Source organism: Schistocerca piceifrons, chromosome 8 (genome assembly GCF_021461385.2).
Source record: "Schistocerca piceifrons isolate TAMUIC-IGC-003096 chromosome 8, iqSchPice1.1, whole genome shotgun sequence".
Lineage (NCBI taxonomy): Eukaryota > Metazoa > Arthropoda > Insecta > Orthoptera > Acrididae > Schistocerca > Schistocerca piceifrons.
In genome coordinates, this window is record NC_060145.1 from 1,424,736 (window position 1) to 1,447,229 (window position 22,494).

The window sequence follows — 22,494 nt, forward strand, 5'->3', positions numbered from 1 at the left end:
AGGAGCCAGCATTAGCTACAACAGCGGCGTCACCAGCCACGCCGCCCACTGCAACGCTGCAGGTATCGCCAGCCACGTTGCCGGACACAGGAGGAGAGCCAGCAGAAGCCACAAGAGAAGAGGCGTCTCCACCCGCGTGTCCATCCACAGTACCACTTGAACGACCAGCTGCTCCACAAGTGGTTGCACCAGCCGCATCACCAGCCACAACAGGAGTGGCCAAGGAGGCCACAACACAACTGGAGTCTCCAGCCGTATTGCCATCCACAACACAACTTGAACCAGCAGCTGCAACACACGTGGCATCTCCCGCCACGTCCCCATCTACAACACAAGTCTCATCAGGCATGACACAAGTGACGTCGGCATCTACAATTGAAGTGGCGTTGCCACCCACAACAAGAGCAATTCTTCGAGCCTCATCGCCAGGCACAACAGAAGTTACTTCATCAGCAGCCTATCTAACCACAAAACGTGTAGCCTCGTTACCTTTAGAGCAGTTGGTGTCCAAAGCATCGCCGTCAGCCTCCACACAAATAGCATCCGCCATCCCCGTTGATTGCTACAGCATGCATCCTGTCACCAGCCCTGTTGCCAGATACAACACCCATCAAGGCACCAATCCTGTTGCCAGATACAGCACACGCAGTATCACCAGTCCCGCTGCCGGATTCAGCACACGCTGTGTCACCAGTCCTGCTGCCCGATTCAGCACACACTGTGCCACCAGTCCCGCTGCCCGATTCAGCACACGCTGTGTCACCAGTCCTGCTGCCCGATTCAGCACACACTGTGCCACCAGTCCTGCTGCCGGATTCAGCACACGCAGTATCACCAATCCCGCTGCCCGATTCAGCACACACTGTGTCACCAGTCCTGCTGCCCGATTCAGCACACACTGTGCCACCAGTCCCGCTGCCGGATTCAGCACACGCAGTATCACCAGTCCCGCTGCCGGATTCAGCACACGCTGTGTCACCAGTCCTGCTGCCCGATTCAGCACACACTGTGCCACCAGTCCCGCTGCCCGATTCAGCACATGCTGCATCACCAGTCCTGCTGCCCGATTCAGCACACACTCTGCCACCAGTCCCGCTGCCCGATTCAGCACACGCTGTGCCACCAGTCCTGCTGCCAGACACAACACGCGTTCTGTCACCAGTCCTGCTGCCAGCTACAATATGATTCGCGTCTCAAGATTCTGAATTTCATTGAAATATATCATTTGTTCTTATTACACTTTTGATTAAATAAAAACGAAATTTTATGTGTTATATACTGTGTCTACTTCTAACTATGCTGATGTATGCATGTAGAGACCCGACACTTACATGTGTGTGGATACATTTTAATGTAATTTGTAATACATAAGCTTATAGAACCCTAGTACTTCAAAATTCATCCCAAGTAGTTTTCCATTTGCCAATTCTACTGCAGTGTTAGTTGACAAGAAAAGAAAACGTTGTTGTTTGGAAGGGAAAAGAACGAATGGAATATTACGACTAATGTACAAACAGATAAAAATGTCTTTTCTAGCTATGATTGTGCTGAGATGTTGGAAAGTGGAGCACAGGATTACAGTTTCACAGATCGATCACGTTTTGAATGAAATTTAAACTGAAACAATGTTGCTGTGTGCCTAGATTAGATACTTGGTAGCAGCTAGTTTTGCTTTGGAGTTATTCATAAGTATATCAACAGACTCATTCCTCCCACGCACAGTTTTGTTGAGCAACATTCTGTGGGTGTCACCTGCAGAATTTGACGAGTGCTGCATACTTGCGTCAAAACAACCAAAAATTCCATAGTTGGACAGGAAATTTATTCTGTGGACCCCCACCACACTTAATAGAATACACTTGGAAGAACTGATATGAGAAAGTTCGATTAATGCTGTTTAGAACGGGTGGCATCAGACAGAGTTTAAAGATCTGATAATACATTTTCTGTGCTCATATGGTCATGCTGATATCACAGTTAGATCTAAACATTTGTACATGTGAATCCACAAATTCTTCTTCCTGCACGTTAAAATTCTAAATAATACATATCGTAAAAAGTACCAGCCACTGAAAGTACACATTACTGGGTGTACTCGCTACAATTTCGTATATACACCAGACAGTAAATGCTGTACCTACCTACAAACTTCCAGTGGCCGGTCCCTCGTTCCCTGTTCCTGACATGCTGCGCATACTGCTTGATGAGAAATATAGGCGGCTGTAACTCTTAAGTTACCACCAGTTTGTCGTACTCCAACAGTATATTGATAACTTTTTTTTACTCCTTTACTGGTACATGTAATGTTGTCAATCACGCTATTGCTTTCGTGTACAAAACTACTGTCCCATTATAACGAACAAGGTTTCCACTTGACGCCTTCCTTATTCCCAAAATTAATGTTTAAAGAGCTATTTAACATATATACTTGCGAATTTAAGTATCGAGTAAGGCAAGTCGAACATATTGCAGAAAGAAATAGAAACTCCTCTACAGTGGCTCCTTTCGTAGTGGTACACAGTAGAGTGTCTGCACATCGGAAATGCAATGTACGCCCCATCCCCGAAAATCATGTTAGGTAAAAACTGAAGAGAGTAAGTCAAGCTGTGAGTTAAAACTCAGGCATGCACTTAAATTAACCGTTAGCAGAAGTGATCAGCTGTCATATGAAAGAACCGCCGTGGCCTTGGTGTAGGCAAAATGAATGCTGAAGTGATTCCATTGCTCCAGCCCCCGCACTGAACCGGTACTTCACATTACGTACAACCACAACTGAACCACAAACGAAACAGAGACTCATTGACTACTTCTTACGAGTAAACGACTGACGCCACTGGCAAATTCTATCTGGAGTACCGTCAGTAAAGGCATCAGATCAGCAGAGTTTACTGAAGCACGGGATACAAGACGTCAGCTTTGACCAATGACGTCCTAGGTAAATCATAGCTATTAATGTCTTTACTTCCCAACCATAGACAATAAATCGGTTGTCTGCTGCGGATAAGCGCCATCATTGTACATTTAAAAAATTGAAAGTTTGTTTTAAAAGAGCTAGATTTTCGCAAAATTTCTATCGTTTGCATTGATTTCAGTAATTGGTATTTTGCAATTCATTCGGTACTTAATTTCATTCTTAGTGTGTTTGAGATAATTTGGACGAATTGTTTTTTGTTTTATGAGAATTTTTTCTTTTTCGTTTTAGTTTGTAGGTATGAATTTATCTATTCCAATGAACCTGAATGATTTAATGGAGGCTATGGTAGAAATGATGGCCATGACTCGATTTTTACAAATGTATGTTCCTGTTGCCGGTTAAGTTCGATGTCGTGAGTGCGACGAACATATGCGCCTGACAAGTATGTCCGCGCGACGTACTCACGACTTATTCGTATGGCGCTGCAGCAAAGATCGGTTGTGGCTGTCCGATAGACGAGGAACATGGATCGAGAAAACTAAGCTCGCGTTGAGCGATATTGTTGGTGTATGAGGTATTCAGTGTGGCTGTGCGTGCATGAATGTCGTGTGAGTGAGCGTAGAGTTGTAGACTGGTACTCTTTTTGTATGGAAGTTTGTAGGGAATATTTAAAGTACAGGGCGCCGTTAGGTCACCGGGTGTAATAGTCTAAATCGACGTGTCGCATTTTCGCAAAAGGAAGTATAACAGGGGGTACTTCCTGTAGGATTATGGATTTGGGGGGCTGTAGTTTGAAGTCAAGATGTGACGAAGTAGTTTTTAAAGTAATTCCCAATCGAACAAAGGAAGTTTTGGTTACATTAATTGAAATTCGTGTTGTAGAGGGTTCCGTAGTGATTTCAGACGGTTTTTCTTCATTTAGGGATTTGGGGATTTGTGGATTAGGGGTTATCAGCATCGTGTTGTTAATCACAACACTGAATTTCGATCTTTATCCACCGGTCAACTGAAGAGCAGGATACAAATGTTACGTATGGCTCTATTTTTCGTCTTCCGTAGCACTAGTATAATAAACTTCAATTGATATACGTAGGACAATTGAAGTACAGAATCCCCATGTTATAAATGTCCTATTCGCTAGTACTAGTTTTCTGTTCTTCAAATGGTACAAATGGCTCTAAGCACTATGGGACTTATCATCTTAGGCCATCAGTGCTTAGACTTAGAACTACTTAAACCTAACCAAGTATCCCATACTTCAGTTTTTATATATATATATATATATATATATATATATATATATATATATATATATATATATATATCTGTGTGTGTGTGTGTGTGTGTGTGTGTGTCAATGGGATACAAATATTATGCACATAGATCTTTCCGCCGTCGGTAGCACTACTAACTATGTAAGAACAGACTATTTGTGGTAGCGGAGGCGAAAGAACGAAAGAATCAACACATGTACAATTTGTGTCCCGTACTTCAGGTGATCTATATAGTTCAACTTAACAACAGAACACTAATACTAACGAAAACGAAGAAATTGACGTACGTTACATTTGTATCCCGTTCTCCAGTTAACCTATACGGCACGACTGAAGTTCCAGATACAACTCTTATATATGTGACGTGAGGTATTGTATGCTACCGCTACTTCTATCCCATTTTTTCCCTTTATTTTCCACAGAAGTACCAGGACACAAACAAGCGATATCCTTAACATCAAGGTAGAAGTATTACTCGCTTGATATACACTCCTGGAAATTGAAATAAGAACACCGTGAATTCATTGTCCCAGGAAGGGGAAACTTTATTGACACATTCCTGGGGTCAGATACATCACATGATCACACTGACAGAACCACAGGCACATAGACACAGGCAACAGAGCATGCACAATGTCGGCACTAGTACAGTGTATATCCACCTTTCGCAGCAATGCAGGCTGCTATTCTCCCATGGAGACGATCGTAGAGATGCTGGATGTAGTCCTGTGGAACGGCTTGCCATGCGATTTCCACCTGGCGCCTCAGTTGGACCAGCGTTCGTGCTGGACGTGCAGACCGCGTGAGACGACGCTTCATCCAGTCCCAAACATGCTCAATGGGGGACAGATCCGGAGATCTTGCTGGCCAGGGTAGTTGACTTACACCTTCTAGAGCACGTTGGGTGGCACGGGATACATGCGGACGTGCATTGTCCTGTTGGAAAAGCAAGTTCCCTTGCCGGTCTAGGAATGGTAGAACGATGGGTTCCATGACGGTTTGGATGTACCGTGCACTATTCAGTGTCCCCTCGACGATCACCAGTGGTGTACGGCCAGTGTAGGAGATCGCTCCCCACACCATGATGCCGGGTGTTGGCCCTGTGTGCCTCGGTCGTATGCAGTCCTGATTGTGGCGCTCACCTGCACGGCGCCAAACACGCATATGACCATCATTGGCACCAAGCCAGAAGCGACTCTCATCGCTGAAGACGACACGTCTCCATTCGTCCCTCCATTCACGCCTGTCGCGACACCACTGTAGGCGGGCTGCACGATGTTGGGGCGTGAGCGGAAGACGGCCTAACGGTGTGCGGGACCGTAGCCCAGCTTCATGGAGACGGTTGCGAATGGTCCTCGCCGATACCCCAGGAGCAACAGTGTCCCTAATTTGCTGGGAAGTGGCGGTGCGGTCCCCTACGGCACTGCGTAGGATCCTACGGTCTTGGCGTGCATCCGTGCGTCGCTGCGGTCCGGTCCCAGGTCGACGGGCACGTGCACCTTCCGCCGACCACTGGCGACAACATCGATGTACTGTGGAGACCTCACGCCCCACGTGTTGAGCAATTCGGCGGTACGTCCACCCGGCCTCCCGCATGCCCACTATACGCCCTCGCTCAAAGTCCGTCAACTGCACATACGGTTCACGTCCACGCTGTCGCGGCATGCTACCAGCGTTAAAGACTGCGATGGAGCTCCGTATGCCACGGCAAACTGGCTGACACCGACGGCGGCGGTGCACAAATGCTGCGCAGCTAACGCCATTCGACGGCCAACACCGCGGTTCCTGGTGTGTCCGCTGTGCCGTGCGTGTGATCATTGCTTGTACAGCCCTCGCGAAGTGTCCGGAGCAAGTATGGTGGGTCTGACACACCGGTGTCAATGTGTTCTTTTTTCCATTTCCAGGAGTGTATGTTTACCATATTTTTTCAATCCTGTATTCCCTTGTTTCTGAACACTCCTCTCAGTTGTTACATCTTTGTAAAAAATGATCTCTGGCAAATTCCTACGTCATTGGGCAAGGCCGATGGGCTGTATCTTGTTCTTCAGTAGATCCGATCAGCATCTGCTGGAAATTATCTCATCACAGTCCAAATGATGAAGATATTACTGACCCATTGCTGCCCGCTGTAACACATTATTTAAACCAAGTATTTCGCTGAGATTTGGATACAGGGACTACTTGAGGCATTACTAAGAAAGACATTTACACAGAAACCTCTGATTTCTGACCTATTTCCATTCTTCGTGTAATGTGTAAGCCGTTAGATCCTACAGTCTACGTCCAGGTAACAAACTACCCAACCACAAACAACCTACTAGACCAACACCAATCAGGTTTCCGCATACATCGCAGGTCAGCGTTTTCCTTCAAAGAGATGCACGAGAGACAGCTTTCATGTGATTCTTACTCTTTAGAAAAGCTTTGGCACTGCTATCTGTGATATTTTATCTTTCCAAAATTAGAAGCCTAAATTTCTTGACAAATGTAAGGCAATGGTTTCGCTCATACCTGACATCACGCCAGCAATGCTTCATATTCGTTATCATAAAATCACAATGGAGGAGGGTACTATCAGGCATTACCCAGTGTTCGGTGTTAGGTCCAATATTCTCATCAGCTTTGTGTTTAGTTTTATGCTACTGCAAATACCGCATCTACGTTGATGGCCTCCAGTTGTACCTAAGTGCAAAAAGCAATAAAAAGCTTTCGAGAATCTCAACACCGACCAGCATGCGCACTCAAATTGGGAGCAGGATATAGGGTTGAAACTCAACCCTTCCAAAACTCAAGAGGTACTTGTTGCCCGTTCTAGGTTCGTTAGTCCGAAATAGTAGTAGTCCCTCCCATCTTAAACACTAAATAGGAGAAATTCCAACTTGTCGCATTCAGCGAAGTGTCTAGGAGTAATAAGGGTTGAACATCTAAATTGGACTGAGCACATAACTGCAATGTGCTCGAAGTTATTAGCATCTTTTTGTGCCCCACAAAAATATAAGGAGCTCTTCCTTTAGACCTCGAAATGATTACAGGGATGTTATCCTGCAAGGATTCCTCAGAAATGCTCACAGGCCTCGAACCGATTATTAATACGTGTGTTCGTTATATCTGTGATGTTCGACTCTTTGATCACATTTGACTGTCATATGCACAGCTGCATGCAGATGGGAGTAGGGGGACAGAGGGGGGGGGGTGCTACCCCAGAGAACCGTTATCCAAGGTGGCGGTGATGACTTCATCCAAGATGACGGCCATGACAGATGATGACACAATTACCATTATCCAAGACGGCGGCTTTTGGCCTGAAGTTTGAGTATTGGCAGGAAGAGAGGTCGATTGGGCTACCTCCACTTACCTAATGATACCCCCTCCCCCAGAAAATGGCGGGAAGTTCAAATTCCATCAGTACAATGCAACACACCACGCCTACCTCTACCAACCTAAGGAAATGGCGGGAAAATAGGTTACTTGCGGCACCTCCACTAACATAAGTCATCTGACCGCCACCTCATCCTAGGAATAAGATAGCCATAAGTCTTTATTTTGCATGCAGTCTTTATTTAAACAATTAGAGGCATTACCACAATGAAGTGTGTTCACTATGATATCCACAGTCCAACTGACCTAGTACACAGTACCGCCACAAGAGGGTTCTGTCATCGCTTCAGTGTTGTAATCCAAGATGGTCGTCGGAGGTGGGGGAATATGGCAGGAAAAGGACTCAGCCTGTGCTGGACATATGCCCATATTCAAACAATTAGAGGCATTACCACAATGAAGAGTGTTCACCATGAGGCTTGGAGTCCAAATGACCTAGTACATAGTACTGCCCCCAGAAGGCGCTGTCATCCCTGCTCTGATGAGCTTGGGTTCACAACACTGAGTCTGCAGACCTGAAAATACTAGTAATTAAAGAAAGTACACTAATGTACAGACACACAAAACAACTCTTAAATTACGGAAATAATGCAGCACACAGTATACAGACCTGTAAAATGCACCTAAATCACCGAAATAATGCAGTTCACTGAAGAGCAGTCACGAAAACAACTCCCAAATTATCAAAATAACGCATGTAAAAAGCTCTGTAGTCATGCTCACTACTCGTAAACTGTCCAAATAAAGCATAGCACAGCATACAAATCTTCTGGCAAAATAAAGCAACAGGCACACAATCAACGCGAACACGGACCAGCCATTGCCCCCTGACCACTTGACTGCACAGGATGCTATTGCTCACACCCCCAGAAATCGGGATGCACCGGCAGCCCCCACGACGTGATGATGCGGCTGTCAGCTGCTGAGGCCATTTGGGTCGCACAAGCACAAGGCGGTACTATCCCTATCATATTTGACACCGTAGAAATTCTTCTCGAAATACGTGTTCACCTAGGCACCACTGATGGTACGACATGACGGGGGAGAAGACCTACTTGCAGAGCGACTCACCCTTGCAGACGCTGGAGAAATCTGTCCCATTGCTTCCCACAATACCACAGGCTGATTTCTCCTTCTTACGATTAAAATGGGACATCAAACTGCGTCTAACTGGGCACACGTGCCTACCTGTCCAGGGTGACTGACGCATCGCCATGAAATGCGCATGCATAGCTATCCATCCCAAAAATATATCACCAACTACTGCTTCGATGTAGTAAACATACAATTTCTATTCTGCGACATACAAAATCGCCCCTTTTACATCACTCGTATAGCTATCGACTGCCAGAAACTCGTAGATATACCGCAAAGATGGACAGCACCATATATACTCCTCACTGCACTAGATATTTCTCATGAGGTCAGGCGGTTATCCACTACCAATGGGTGACCAGAGCACCCTCAGTGGACCGAAGTCACTCTCAGAAGTGTTCTACAAAGACTGGATCGGTTCTCCTCGACACAAAGACGTTACTTTTGCTGGTCCCGACTTGCTTGCTTTTCTACACCCATCTCCACACTCTGGGGCTTACAAGAACACATGTATTTTTACATGGTTTGCCAGAACATTATACCACTCACGCGAAACTTCTCGATATCACGCACATAGCAGTATCCTAAGTGAGCGCTTGTGCAACATAATTCTACAGATATAGACTGGGAATTATTTCTCTACAAACCCGAAACTTTAGCGAGGTGGAGCGCTCCGTAAACCACTGAGTAACTAGAAACTTAGCCCGTCTCCAAAGACCTTTATGTGAACAACCTTGAAAAAAGAAAAAAATAGAGCAATCTGATATTTTCGCTCACGAATACTGATGTCGGTGATTTAGCAGATTCCAAATAATCCATATAATTTACAAAGTCAACTGAGGTGTTTCTCATTTCTAGACAAGCAGCAAATGTGTCTTCCACAAGCTAGCTGCATACACCACAATCGAACTTACCTCAACTAAGTAAAGAAATCAAATGCGTAGACTCAGTCAACAGAACAATTTACATGCGATGGAATAATGGCCCAGTGCAAACGAATGTCCATGTTGAATCTCGTCAGATTTGCACTTGCTCACGAAAGCTGTCCAGCACATACTAAGAATTAGTTCACTATTCGGGCGTCTAGAGGACTACACAGTTAAGTGAACTTCATTCCTGCACTGCAACAGCGCTCTCCGTTTGGACGGTCCCTCCCGTTAACGGGAAACGTGAATCATTCCCGCCACAGACCACGCACAGACTGAATCATCCTACAAAATCGGTCACATATATATTTGATCTCTATAATTACAATTAAATGTTAGTATTGTGGTTTCATTTGAATGACATTCGACAGTGAGGGAACTTTCGGAACTACATCCTGCTGACGGCTATGGCTCTGGAAATAGAAATATTTGTACAATTCTTATGACTTGACATACACTTCCCTTTGCCGTCACGTTATTCTACTTGAAATCCATACCTTCCTTACGACTGGTCATAGTCATGTCTTTTGCACAGGTCTGAACCCAAACACATACTTTACAATTCTGATGCTCAAGGCGAACGTATCAATATCCTCTACTACTAACTATAATACTTCGTCAATAACTGATTTCCAGCGACACGAAATAATACTGACCGAAAATGAAGGATGGGTAGACATGCCTAATAAGTTTTCTTGTGAATGGTACGACTGTGTCCTAGAAAGAGGGGCGTAATCGTCTTACAAACAGCGAGGTGTTATAAAATACAATCATATTACCATTACAAGCGGTCTTGGTTCTACAGGTGCACACAAGTATCCATGTTAAAACTATAACGGCTTTACAAATCGAGGTACGACATCACCTGTGAATAAGGTGGTTTTTTTGTCCAGACAAATACCATAACACGTAATTTAACGGTGTTCGCTGGAGTATATTGTATCAGACCAACAGTGTGCTTACATGTCGCCGATGGGGCAATCTTGTAATAATGTTACACAATCAAACAAGAGATTCAGCTAATGAATGTGGTATTTGCGACTCCCTCACTCCACCGCCGCTAGATATTTCTCCGGTATTTGTAATGCATTCCTGTCTCGATGCCGTGTCAGACGTTCGGTGATATATCGACTGGGCTATAGGCAATGCTTGATTGAGAAGGATCAAAAACAGTGGATGATGTGCTGATTGAGGTCGTAAGAAACTTACACTAGCTGTTCAGATCTCTAGTGCTACGCTGTCCGCTAGAATTTCTCTCTGGGATTTCGAAACAAGTCCTCCCATTCACGCACATACCTGCGTTGATCCTATGGAGAAGTCTTTTATTGATTAAAGGCACTAGTCAATCATATTTCTGGCACGCTCGTATCTCGAAACGAGTCACCTTTCTCGAAGGTATCTGCTACAGCAAAATTCCACCCTCGTATTAGATAACTCTCATGCACCTTGCAGCTGCTGCCATTTCACCAGCTTTACACATGTGATCGTTCCACTTCAAGTCGGAGCTGCTAGGAGTCGGAGGTAAATATATCTACCACCTTCTGCAACCCATGTCGAAACAGGCTAAGCTGCGTTCTGCGACAGGACTGTGTTTTGACCATTCGATGGAAACGGGAACTGGGAGAAGGACAAGGATTTTTGCTACTGCACTGTGGTGCGTCCCCAAACTATATGCAAGTACTGAAGATAAACATCCATTCACATCTATCTTCCCAAAATGCTATCTTCGTTAATATGTACCTTCCAACAGAGAAAAATTAGGAACTATAAAAGCTCCAGTAACTTTATCCGACACAGAAGTCGATAAGAATTTTACCGCATCTCTCTCCTCCCTTATGTCGAAAACAAATACAGCATGCTGGAGGCATCGAGCACATGTGACAATCCTGTTAAATATACAGGCATTGATCAACTGCACAGACCAGTTTAAAGCTTCATCACATGTGCTCTGGGAGGATGACCATATCCCGCAGACTATACTGTACGTCTCAAGAGAGGCGCTCTGTGACCCTTTCTCGTTGTTTAAACATTATTGTTTTCTCCTCTAACACGCTTTGTATACAGACAAACATTTTGTTTTCCTACCACGACTTCGAGGTATGTGTCAGGTTCTAAACTGACATTAACACTTTCTGATCCACGACCTCTCGCAGGAAACTAGACGTCGCACGGTGTAAAGCATGTTGTTACCGCTGTTACCATAACACAACACACACACTGTATGATTTCAATTAAAAGTCAATTACAACATAAGGAAATTGTAAGAGTTTTGTGGCGTTGTGGGGGGTTTCCAAACTGCAGTCTGAAGGTGATTCACGAGCTCTACATTTGAACTCATCTGTCACAGCGATGGAATAGCTGATGGCTCTGCATTCCATTTCAACTGATTCCTCATATTGCGGTTCTGTACGCGATCACTGTGCTAGCCATCCCCAGAATGTGTCACCCCTCCACAAATCTCTTGCTCCAACTCAAACAAGCGATGTCAGTCAATCATTATGTGGTAACCAACAGCATGTCAGTGGACGGATGGGATGGAAAAGACGCCGTCGATGTACTGAAATAATAAGCATTATAGTTGATAGTGTGAACAATTTTTGCAATTTTACAGTAATTTCCACACCTATCAATGATGTGACAGCATTTTTCCCAGTTTCAGTATCATGGCTAAACCATCCGGTCTTCAATTTGTGAGTGTCATTGCGAATGTAGATAGATGACTGTCCTGTAAGCCTATTCATTGTTAATTCTCGAACACATACATCATCAAAGTATATCAGACAGGACTCTACGTATTTCTAAAACCTCGATTAGTTTACGATCTATCTCTATGCTGATGGGTATCTCAGAGCATTCTAGGTGTCTTAGGGTAAAATAAGAGACTGAAAGGCACCGCCTCACACGGCCATTGACCAACCAGACCTGCAGCACCATTGCCACTTTCATCTGCAACCGACCAGAAGAAGACCGCTATATTCCACGTCTTGTGAATGAATGGATCTTGCCGAGTCCTCGCCCATTGAAGTGCACAAGAGTTCTCGAGATGCGCCCATTTAGAGGAGATTAGCACTCCTTGTCGATGTATAGTAACAGATTTGAAAGTATTGTGTTGTGACAAATCCACGACTGATGCATATACAGAGATGTACAGAAAACGACGCCTCCCAATCAGTGCATTTTGGCTAGGTGTTTGCAGCTGTACTTCATTTACAAGTAATTTTAGAACACAGAACGAGAGTTTAAGGCATGAGTAGAACTGACTTAAAATTGATAGAATTTCGGGAAATGGCGGGGGAGTAGGTACAATTTGACCGAATGTACACCGAAAAACGGGAAAATTGAGGAAGTGCTTGCATACCTTCTGGTTGGTTGAGAACAGTTTGTACATTGAAGCAAGTATATGGCAGCAAGAGGAATCCGAGAAAATGTCAACATGGAAGCGAAGGGAATCAGGGAAGCAGTCAATTATTTTTTTCCGTCGAGACAACATATACTTTATGTCTGTTGAGGTACCAGTGATATACGCGAGTTGACTACGATATGGCGCTTTCAGAAAGACAGACAACCACCCACCTCTAAACTTATAAGCATGTGCATTAAATGATAACAGAGATTGGACGGGGTGAGTAATTGAGATAAAGCTGTAGCGAGGTACGATTTAATGGTAGACTGATGATGCATTCTAGAAAGGGAAAATTTGCTGCTGGGCAAGTTTTCCACTGTTCTTTCAGGATGCATCAGTCGCGTTACATAGCCACCCGTTCGACTTGTACACAGCCACGTGTTCTGTATGATATAAGGCACTGTCTACTTGCGATTGTTGATGGTAAATCTGTCGGTCATCAGAGGACTTCCATCTCATCTGTGATGAAACGTGACAAATCCCTCTAAACGAAGTATGATTTATGTGATGTACTTCATCCACCTGTCGCATCTTGGGTGTAATATCGAGACTTTAGCTTCATAACTAAGATATCTCTAAGTTAGCGATAGGTGTTTGTCAGGCACTGCAATCTCCATGTATTCATCTGCCTGACAATGTGCTGTTTACAGAATTAGTGGCGGAATGACTTGTAATTTTCACATGTTGGAGGCTGCTGCTATGTGTTTCTTTCTAAGAGGTATTCCCCACTACTAACGATCATTTTATACATGGCTTGGCTGATGCAGGCATAGCATAATTTCTGAACTGTCATCGGATGTGAACAGTGGGCCCATTGCAAGCTCAATTTTGGCTCCTTGATGTCCCTTGGACAGTCTGTTCCTTTCCCCTGGCTAATAATAGGTGCACCGTGAACGTGTCCGATATTTGTAGTTTCACAGTTTTTCCTCCAACATTCACTATTTTTTATCCAAACTCAACATCGATTGTGTGACTACTACTTTCATCCTTAAATTTACATTATATGAAATGGTGCAACAAACACGACTTCCCTGACGCAGCACTATCGATAACTAAAAATTTAAACAAGAAATCGTATGCCTCTGACATCGCTCAACAAATATTTTCTACTTCTATCCCGCAAAATTCATTCCAACGCATTTATTTGTACAGAACTACGTTTGATTTCTCCTCCAACAACACTCCACATACGTCAGGCGCTACACTTCCCTTTCCAGTTACCTAAGGATAGGGATCACACCATCAACATTCCTCCCTCTTCAAAAAGACTGATGCCTCAGCAGGCTCACAATACTCGAAAACACATATACGAAAGCAGAATGCCTACTTCATCTACGCAACTCAATTATACATGACACCCGTTCTGTCCTACCGTTGGCCTCAGGATGCAACGCGCTCGTCCTTACTTCTTTACGTTCAACACTTTACACAGCTCCATCATTAAATCCGACATGACGTTTGTGCCTTCTTCTTGCCTCTGGTACACCAAACTTCAAAATCCAGTTGTTTACTAACGCTTGCGCGACCATTGCCTGTTGATTCGGCATAGCCTAAAAGGTCCTAAAAGGTCCCAAAACATCAATCCCGAGCAACGAGAATGGACATGTTGCTTCCAGTAATCGTTGTAGCTGTATCTGTTTCCCACTGAAATCTGCTCCCTGCGCACATGGTATACAATTCTTGACATACTGATCCACACCTCCCCACCAATACCTCCCGCCACTCTCCTATTCGTCGCTCTACACCCTGCATGACCAGATAACACGTGATCATGTGCTTCCTTCAAAACCTCATCCCTCAGCATCGCTCGCACTACTACCCTTGGCCCTATCTTCGTTTCCCTGCACTGAAGAGAGTGGCACATATGAAATTGTGGCTGTGTCCGATACAATTTACAATCATTGTTCGCGTCGTGTAATTCTTGCCATACCGCCAGGTCATAACCTATGACTTCTATTTTTGCCACCTTTCTGCTCAGTGCAGCCGCATTACCGTGCTTCTTCCCAGGCTTGTGCACCAATTCGTAGTCGAATTCACTAAGCCTCACAGCCCATCTAACGAGTCTAGTGGATGGATCCTTCAACCCCAGCAACCACTTGAACGCAGCATTATCTGTCACTACCCAAAATCTTCTCCCATATAAATAACATTTAAAATATTTGATTCCATAGATTACGCTAAGCATCTCCCTCTCTGTTGTTGAGTAATTCTTCTCTGCTGCGTTCAACTGCCTAGACGCATAGGCTACAGGATGCTCTTTCCCATCTATTTCATTGCTAAGAACACACCTTAATTCTTGATTCGATGCATAGCTTGCTAGTATAAACTCCTTTTCAAAATCTGGAAACACAAGAACCGGACTTGGTGTTAACACTTCTTTCAGTTTGTCAAACGCTTTCTGACACTCTCCTGTCCACTCAAGTTTTACACCCTTTCGTAAGAGTCGCGTCAATGGCTGCGCTAAATCTGCAAAACGCTTCACGATCTTTCGATAGAAATTGCAAATTCCGATGAATGATTGCACTTCCTTAACTGTTTTCGGTTCCCGAAAATCCCTTACAGCCTGTACCAACCTCGCATCTGTTCGTACTCTGTCCTTACTGATAATATGACCCAAATATTTTTCTTTTTCTAACGCAAAATGACACTTCTCTAAGCTCAACGTCAAACGGGCTGCTCTTAACCTCATAAAGACATCCCTTAACCGCTGTCTATGCTGCTCCATAATACTGCTTGATAACACTATAAAATCATCCAAATAGACAAGACACTGCCATGGTTTCATACCCCTCAAAACAGTGTCTAACAACCTCTGAAACGTTTTTAGAGCGTTTTTCAAACCGAATGGCATTCTAATGTACCGGTTATTGCCTCCAGGTTTAGAGAAAGCAGTTTTTGGACGATCCTCTGGAGCCACCTCTAACTGATGATAACCACTTGTCTAATCCATCGTAGAAAAGTACTGACACTGTCCTAAGTGATCCAAAGTCTCCGATATGTTTGGAATGGTGTATTCGTCCGTTACTGTCTTATTATTGAGACATCTGTAGTCACAACGGAACCTGTATTTCTTAGATCCACCCATAGACATTTTAGCCACAACGACAATGCCCGCTCCCCAGCTACTACGTCTATGCTCTATAATACCGTCCGCCAGCTGCCGATCAATGAAATCCTCCACAATCGACTGCAAATAACTCGGTATTCTGTATGGTTTGCGGTAAACAGGTGCTTCATTCCCTGTTGGCATCCTAGGTTGCTGGTAACGGCTCTTGTGGAAAAAACAAATCTTTAAATTCCCACAATAATTTTTCCATATGCTCTCTTTCTCCTCCTTTTAAATGCTTAATTTTGTCACGCAATGAAGCTATATCGGCAGATAGTGGTTGATCGCTTCGCCTACCTCTCGATCCACAGTCTTCGTCATCTGGCACATCTAAATGTGCTACTAAAACTCCTTTGCTCAAATTCGCGTTTACAGCGCTCAAATTATCCACGTTCACCGGAGCTAATCGCCCGTCGTTCCTCTCCTGTACGCGTACAACACTACCTTTCACAAAACAACCCAGTGAACCCAAAACTTCATTATCCTCCAATGGTTCAGTAACACATGCTGTACCCACAGGTAGATTTGACTCCACACTTACCCAAACCGACTTCCCGATGCCACTAGACACACACTCATGCAAATTAAGCCTTAATGCTAATGTACGCCATTCAATTGGTTTGTTCATTACGTTGAACACCCTTCGCGACAGCTCTGCATTGACAACAGTTTCCACTAGTGGAAATAACATTCCACCAAGTTCCCCAGTTCGTTGTCCAAGGTCAATTTCGGCATGATGTTGATACAAGAAATCTACTCATAGGATCATGTCGTAGCCCTCGCTTACCCATGGTACTACTTCCAGGCATGCATTAAATCGGACATTCCCTATTCGAAAGTCAACTGTCACCGACCCCAAAGTCGTGACCTCCTTATCCCCCAATCCACTCAATCTACAACGTGGTGGGTCTAACTTCCTTTGTCCCATTATATTCTTAGTAGCCACTGACACTTGCGCCCATGTGTCCAACAAAATCTTAAGCATTTTAGTTCCTATGGATCCAACCACTGGACATTCCACCTCTGCATACGTATTCGTATCATTGATACTAAATGGGAGCTGCCTTAGGTGGGTCTTCGGACCCCTCTGCCTTTTAACTCTTGTACACCTCTCCTATCTCCACTTCTCCATGCTACACTCTGCTGATTTTCACCCCTTCCTCTATTCCTTGGCGACTGGGTACATTGCCTCTGCCCGTGAGCCGTACGACCACAATTATAACATTTTACCCCCGCCGTAAACACTGTTTGCTTCTCACGTACCGCTGTTGCCATATCTATTTCCTCACATTGGATTGCCAGCTGAACGGCCGAATGGAAATCTTTCCGATTCCCTTCACGCATTTTCCGTGACAGATGCGCCGGTAACCCTCTCAAGAATACATCGAGTGGCCTTTGCTCGGCCTCCTGCAACAGAACAGTATTTGCTTCATCGTTCTGATCCAACTCGTAAGTATACTCATTAATTTCCCTTACCCTGTCCGCAAATTTCTCTATCGTCTCCCCCAGTCTCTTTGTCATTGTACTTAACCTCTCCCTAAAGTACCGAGCGCTATTCTGTTTCTTGTACCTTTATAAAAGCCCTTCCTTTAACTGCTTAAACTGTCCTGCCTCCCTTAAGGCCTCAGCACACCTTACATATGTTTTCGCTTTACCTGTTAATCTAATCTTGGCTATATGTAACAACTGCTCATCAGACCAGCCGCTCATCACCGCTCAAGTCTCCAAGTCCTCCACAAACGAACGCACGTCCCCAGTTGCCTTGCCAGAAAACGGAATTATCAAACTTACGGCGGCTGGATCAATCTTCTGCTCCCTAGGCAACAACGACTGATCACATGCGGTTTCCGGCTCACTTCTAGATGTTAATTCATTTCTCAGCTGCGTATTGTCCACTGTCAATTCTGCTATCTTTTCCATCAAAATCCGCACTGCTTCTGGTTCCGACACACCTTGCGTCCTTGACTCTGTCATTGTGTTGCTTTCGTTCCCAGTTAGTCCCGAAACAAAACATTTAAGTACAAGAACAACCTGACTTCCTACAGCTCCGAATCATGATACTCAGTATCGTCATAAACCAATACAAAAGTAATTAAATGGCACGAAACAAATAACACATCTTACTGCCTCAAACACACTAACACTTACTCTGACAACAAAAAATACTGTGCACATGTAAAACGTCTAAAATGTGGCTTGCCAGGAGCCACACTCGGAAAAACAAAAAAGAAATAAAACGTCCAACACTCAAAAAGAACAAATTTGTCAGCAATCACCATATCTTGCGACCATAATGCAGGCAGTGGGCTCACAGGTCGTACTGGACAGACAACGTCCGCTATTCTGACACCTAATTTTGTGGCGGCAGAACATCAAACACTTACGTCTCGATGGTGGTATGACAATCAGGAACAAATGTAAGTGGATATTAATAAATGATGTTTCACGGACAATGCATGAAGGACACAGAACGTAGACAACACTACACGTGATTTAGGATAACGTGGTATTTAGAATAGTACAATAGCATTAACAGTTTTGTCGTCATTAATCGCAATAAATATGTAAAACCTGCATTAGTTGTATTACTACAGTAAACGTAATTATTGTAACGATATCGCAGTCATTATACCTCCACTGACATATAAAATCTGTATTGCAGCACTCCTAATTTAACAAACACAGATAACAATTAACAAACACATCCGGCATTGCGTATACGACGTCACTTTATATCGAGGGAACAGTTGCAGTAATACTAACAGATTAGCTAATAATTTTCATTCGAAAAACACGTGACACTGAACAAGTATTGTAAATAGTATCTATAGTGTGTAACTAAGTAGTTTCAGAAGAAATAGTTCGAACCAAAACTGCAAGACTCGAAGGCATCCTGATGTCGCTGGCTCGGTCAGAGACATCATCGGTCGTCTCTTTCCTTTTCTTCGTAGTTGCTCTTTCCTATGACCTATCTTTTTTCCCCCTTACGTATATTAATAACTGATGTGAGTTTCACATCCTGGACTAATTTTGTATTTAGCTATTTTATTACATCCAAACAAAAATTATGAACTACATTTTTATGTAAAATTGTAAGTAAAAGAGGAAAATTTCCGAACAAACTGAGAAAGAGGGAGATATGAAGTGGTCTGCCTCTTCGTGGCTTTGGGCGGGCTACATCGAGTGGAGCCGGCAGCTACCACAACTTTCCGCTGTTCACGATGACCAAGAGGCAAACAACATCAAGGTTGGGTATGTGTGAAATACAGTTGTGGGCGACAGAGGATAGAGAAGATGCGTGCTAAAAAGAGAGAGCTTGGCTTTTACTTCTTCTTAAAGATATTGCGGCGGCGCGGTTCTTTCTGTCCCTTTACGACGAACCTGCACCTACCTGTGAACATTGTCTCGGCATATCATCATTAGGGAAGCCGAGCGAAACCTACAGTACTTCGACGTGAACCAGGCTGCAATTAAAGTCACCAATCTACGTTTCTGGAGAAATTTTTCGCACGAAATGAAAGGCTGGAAATCTTGTCCTCAGTTAATATATTCTGAAACTTAGGTGAGCAAGTGTCGCTGCCAAGCCCGTGCTGGTCTTAACACAGTCACTCACAATCCCTTTCACTCACATTAGCAAGGTCATGGTGTTGCATTTCCCGAAAACGTAATAGCTACAAAAATACTGATTATTTTTGATTGCGAATACTCGCCAAATATTAAGTCTGTCGGGACCAAATGCAGTCACAGTTTTTAGCCACCGACCTGCTCAATACGCCACGCGGAATTTATGTCTTTTCTCGTCACAAAATTCACTTAAAAATTCAGAAATTTCTACACGCCCATCGGAATAATTATGCCATCACTCTACCGCATGGTCATTGCATTCATATTAAGATAAGGTACCTAGCAGCATTTACAGATTTTCAGGAATAGTTTCCTAAAATCATAAACAAATCATCAGTTGGTACAGTACCGCTTGATTTGCATATCTGAATATTGTGATGGGATCTACATTCTATTATTTCTCTACTTGATGATAGTTGCATTTTCACTCGCTATGGTATTATCTATCGTGCTGTGTTTTTTAATTTATTTTCGGAATTAAAATTCCGTTATTTAAAGGAGTATAAGTAATTATGCACTCAGACCGAGAGCTGTAACAGAATATTTTTTCGACTCCAACGCTCCTTATTTATTACGCGAATCAATATAGAAACTTGGGATGAAATTTAACTTCCACTTCGAAGCTAAAAGTGTTCATTGGTGGCTACTGTAAGTTGCTGGTTCTTGTACTTGCAGCAGGAATTCTCCTTCGAGAACCTAACTCGTGCGTTCTCTCGTCCATTACCCAACAAGCGAGATATAAAGACAGAGATATCAGGCAACAGCGTATTGCATTCTCCGTTTCAACCGCCACTATTCATTTACGACAGTGCAACGTGGTTTTCTCCACGAATGCGATATTGCATCTTCCATAACTAAAGCGATCCTACGATTTGTGCCATTATTTCGAGACTCTTCTTGTCTGTGAGACAAGGCGCAGAGCACGCCATCAGAGTGTTTACAGTTCTCTAATTTTCCTTTCTTGTTGTAAATGTAATCCGTAGCAGTTTAGTCTACATAACAATCAGGAATTAACTGTTCCGCATTCCGTACGGCGTGATTTGCGACGATATTCGAGTTTCACGCAATACAGCATTCAACTGCAAACATGCCACTCTGATTTCAATAAACAACGTGTTCAGATTTGTGAATTCGGTCTGTGCGTTGAGATGGAAGATAAAAATGTCTTTTCACGTTTAGTGTTCATTGATGAGGGTAAATTTCAGTTAAGAAGAATAGCGACAGAACGTTAGAATATGGCTACACAGCAACATAGACAAGCCTGACGGAGACACTTCAAACCCTCACGTGTCTTGAGCCGTTCTTCAGGAGCACGTTTACTGATCATTCTGTTTGCGGGGAAGACGATTACAGGAATTTTGTTTCCTAAGTGGAAACATCAGGTAAATTGTGAGAACATTTCTCAGTAGTGAGCGGCCTCACCACCGTATGGGGGGACGGGCTTTCCATTGCATCACTAGGGTCAAAGAGAATCTCATCTCACGGTATATGATCCTCCTATTTTCCCTTTTTATGCGTATTATTTAGTGCTCTGAAGAAGCCAGTAAAATACTCCCTGATACGAGAAGGGAAAATACGGAAAACAAGGACAATATTACATTAACCTGCATTAAGATATTTATTTAACATGACATAACATTAACTCCTGCTTCATTTACTCGTTATTGTCTCCCCTGATGAAACGGTCATCAAACGTGTGAGCCGTGTTTGTGTCTATGAATTTGTAAATGTGAACCGGTGGGTGGAAGTACGTTTCACATCGGAAACTTGTGAAACTGCTGGCGCCATCATTGAGAAAGAGAAATTTTCTCCTCTGAGTGTATCTAGTGTTCTCAGAGTCACTTCCTATGTTATGTCTGGACATAAGCATTTGCACCAGCATTCGAATTAATCTTACGGAATATTTCGCAACCCACATATATAAATTTCAGTTCAAAGAACGTAGCACTACCAACGAGAAAGAGTGAACTGCAGTAACTGTTCTAATATCAGTAGAGTGAACCGTTTTTGTTCTTTTCGCTCCCCGAACACACGGCCTCGATCACACTCGGATAAGAATTAAATCAGCTTTCGTACTTGAGTAACCACAGCGACACAATAAGCTGGGCTCACAGGCGAACTGGCCGTAGGGTTCCCGTGTGACAACGTACGTCCGTAGTAACATGTTGCCAACATTTCGTATAACACTGTCATTTATGCAAGTAGATACAAATACAGTATAAGACATCTAGACAGCTCCTCTGTCGTTGACTACATCTATTAAAATCCTACTCTATAAAGGAATCTTTTAATACCATAAGGCAATACATTACTACAAAAATTGACAAACATATTTTCAATGGTCACGTAGAAGTTGTTCAGTAGTTCAGTACGGGAAAGAATGAAATTTTTCACGCACTATTCGCGAGTGGAACAGAGTCGGAGGGATCGGGTAGTGGCACCGAAAGTCCCCTCCGCCACACACCGTTAGGTGGCTTGCGGAGTATGATGTAGATGTAGAGGTATACAAGGAAATCGCATTGGCATATTTTGTATTTCAAGCAATAATTGTTTCCTTTAGATATTTCACTCCTTAATTTACACTTAAGTTCAAATGAGACACATTTATGAAAATGCTGTAATATATGGACACCGAAACGTTGTGTAGCAACTGTAGGACGCAGTCAGTTAACAGCGGATGTATCGTCATCTGGGTTGCCTGTCAACAATGCAGTGTCACTTGAAGCGATCTGCGATGTTGGCCAGGAACATTGCGAGTCCGTATAGTTCTCGTG

General features: G+C 43.6%; 1 protein-coding gene across 1 annotated transcript in view; it reads right to left on the minus strand.

Moving 5' to 3' along the window:
* Window positions 1-521: 521 nt before the first annotated feature.
* LOC124711468 (circumsporozoite protein-like) overlaps window positions 522-22,494 on the minus strand; it is a 43,297-nt gene continuing 21,324 nt past the window's right edge. The window contains exon 5 of the mRNA XM_047241564.1: window positions 522-1,174. Within this exon, the coding sequence (XP_047097520.1) occupies window positions 522-1,174 (653 nt within the window). The remainder of the gene's footprint in view (window positions 1,175-22,494) is intronic.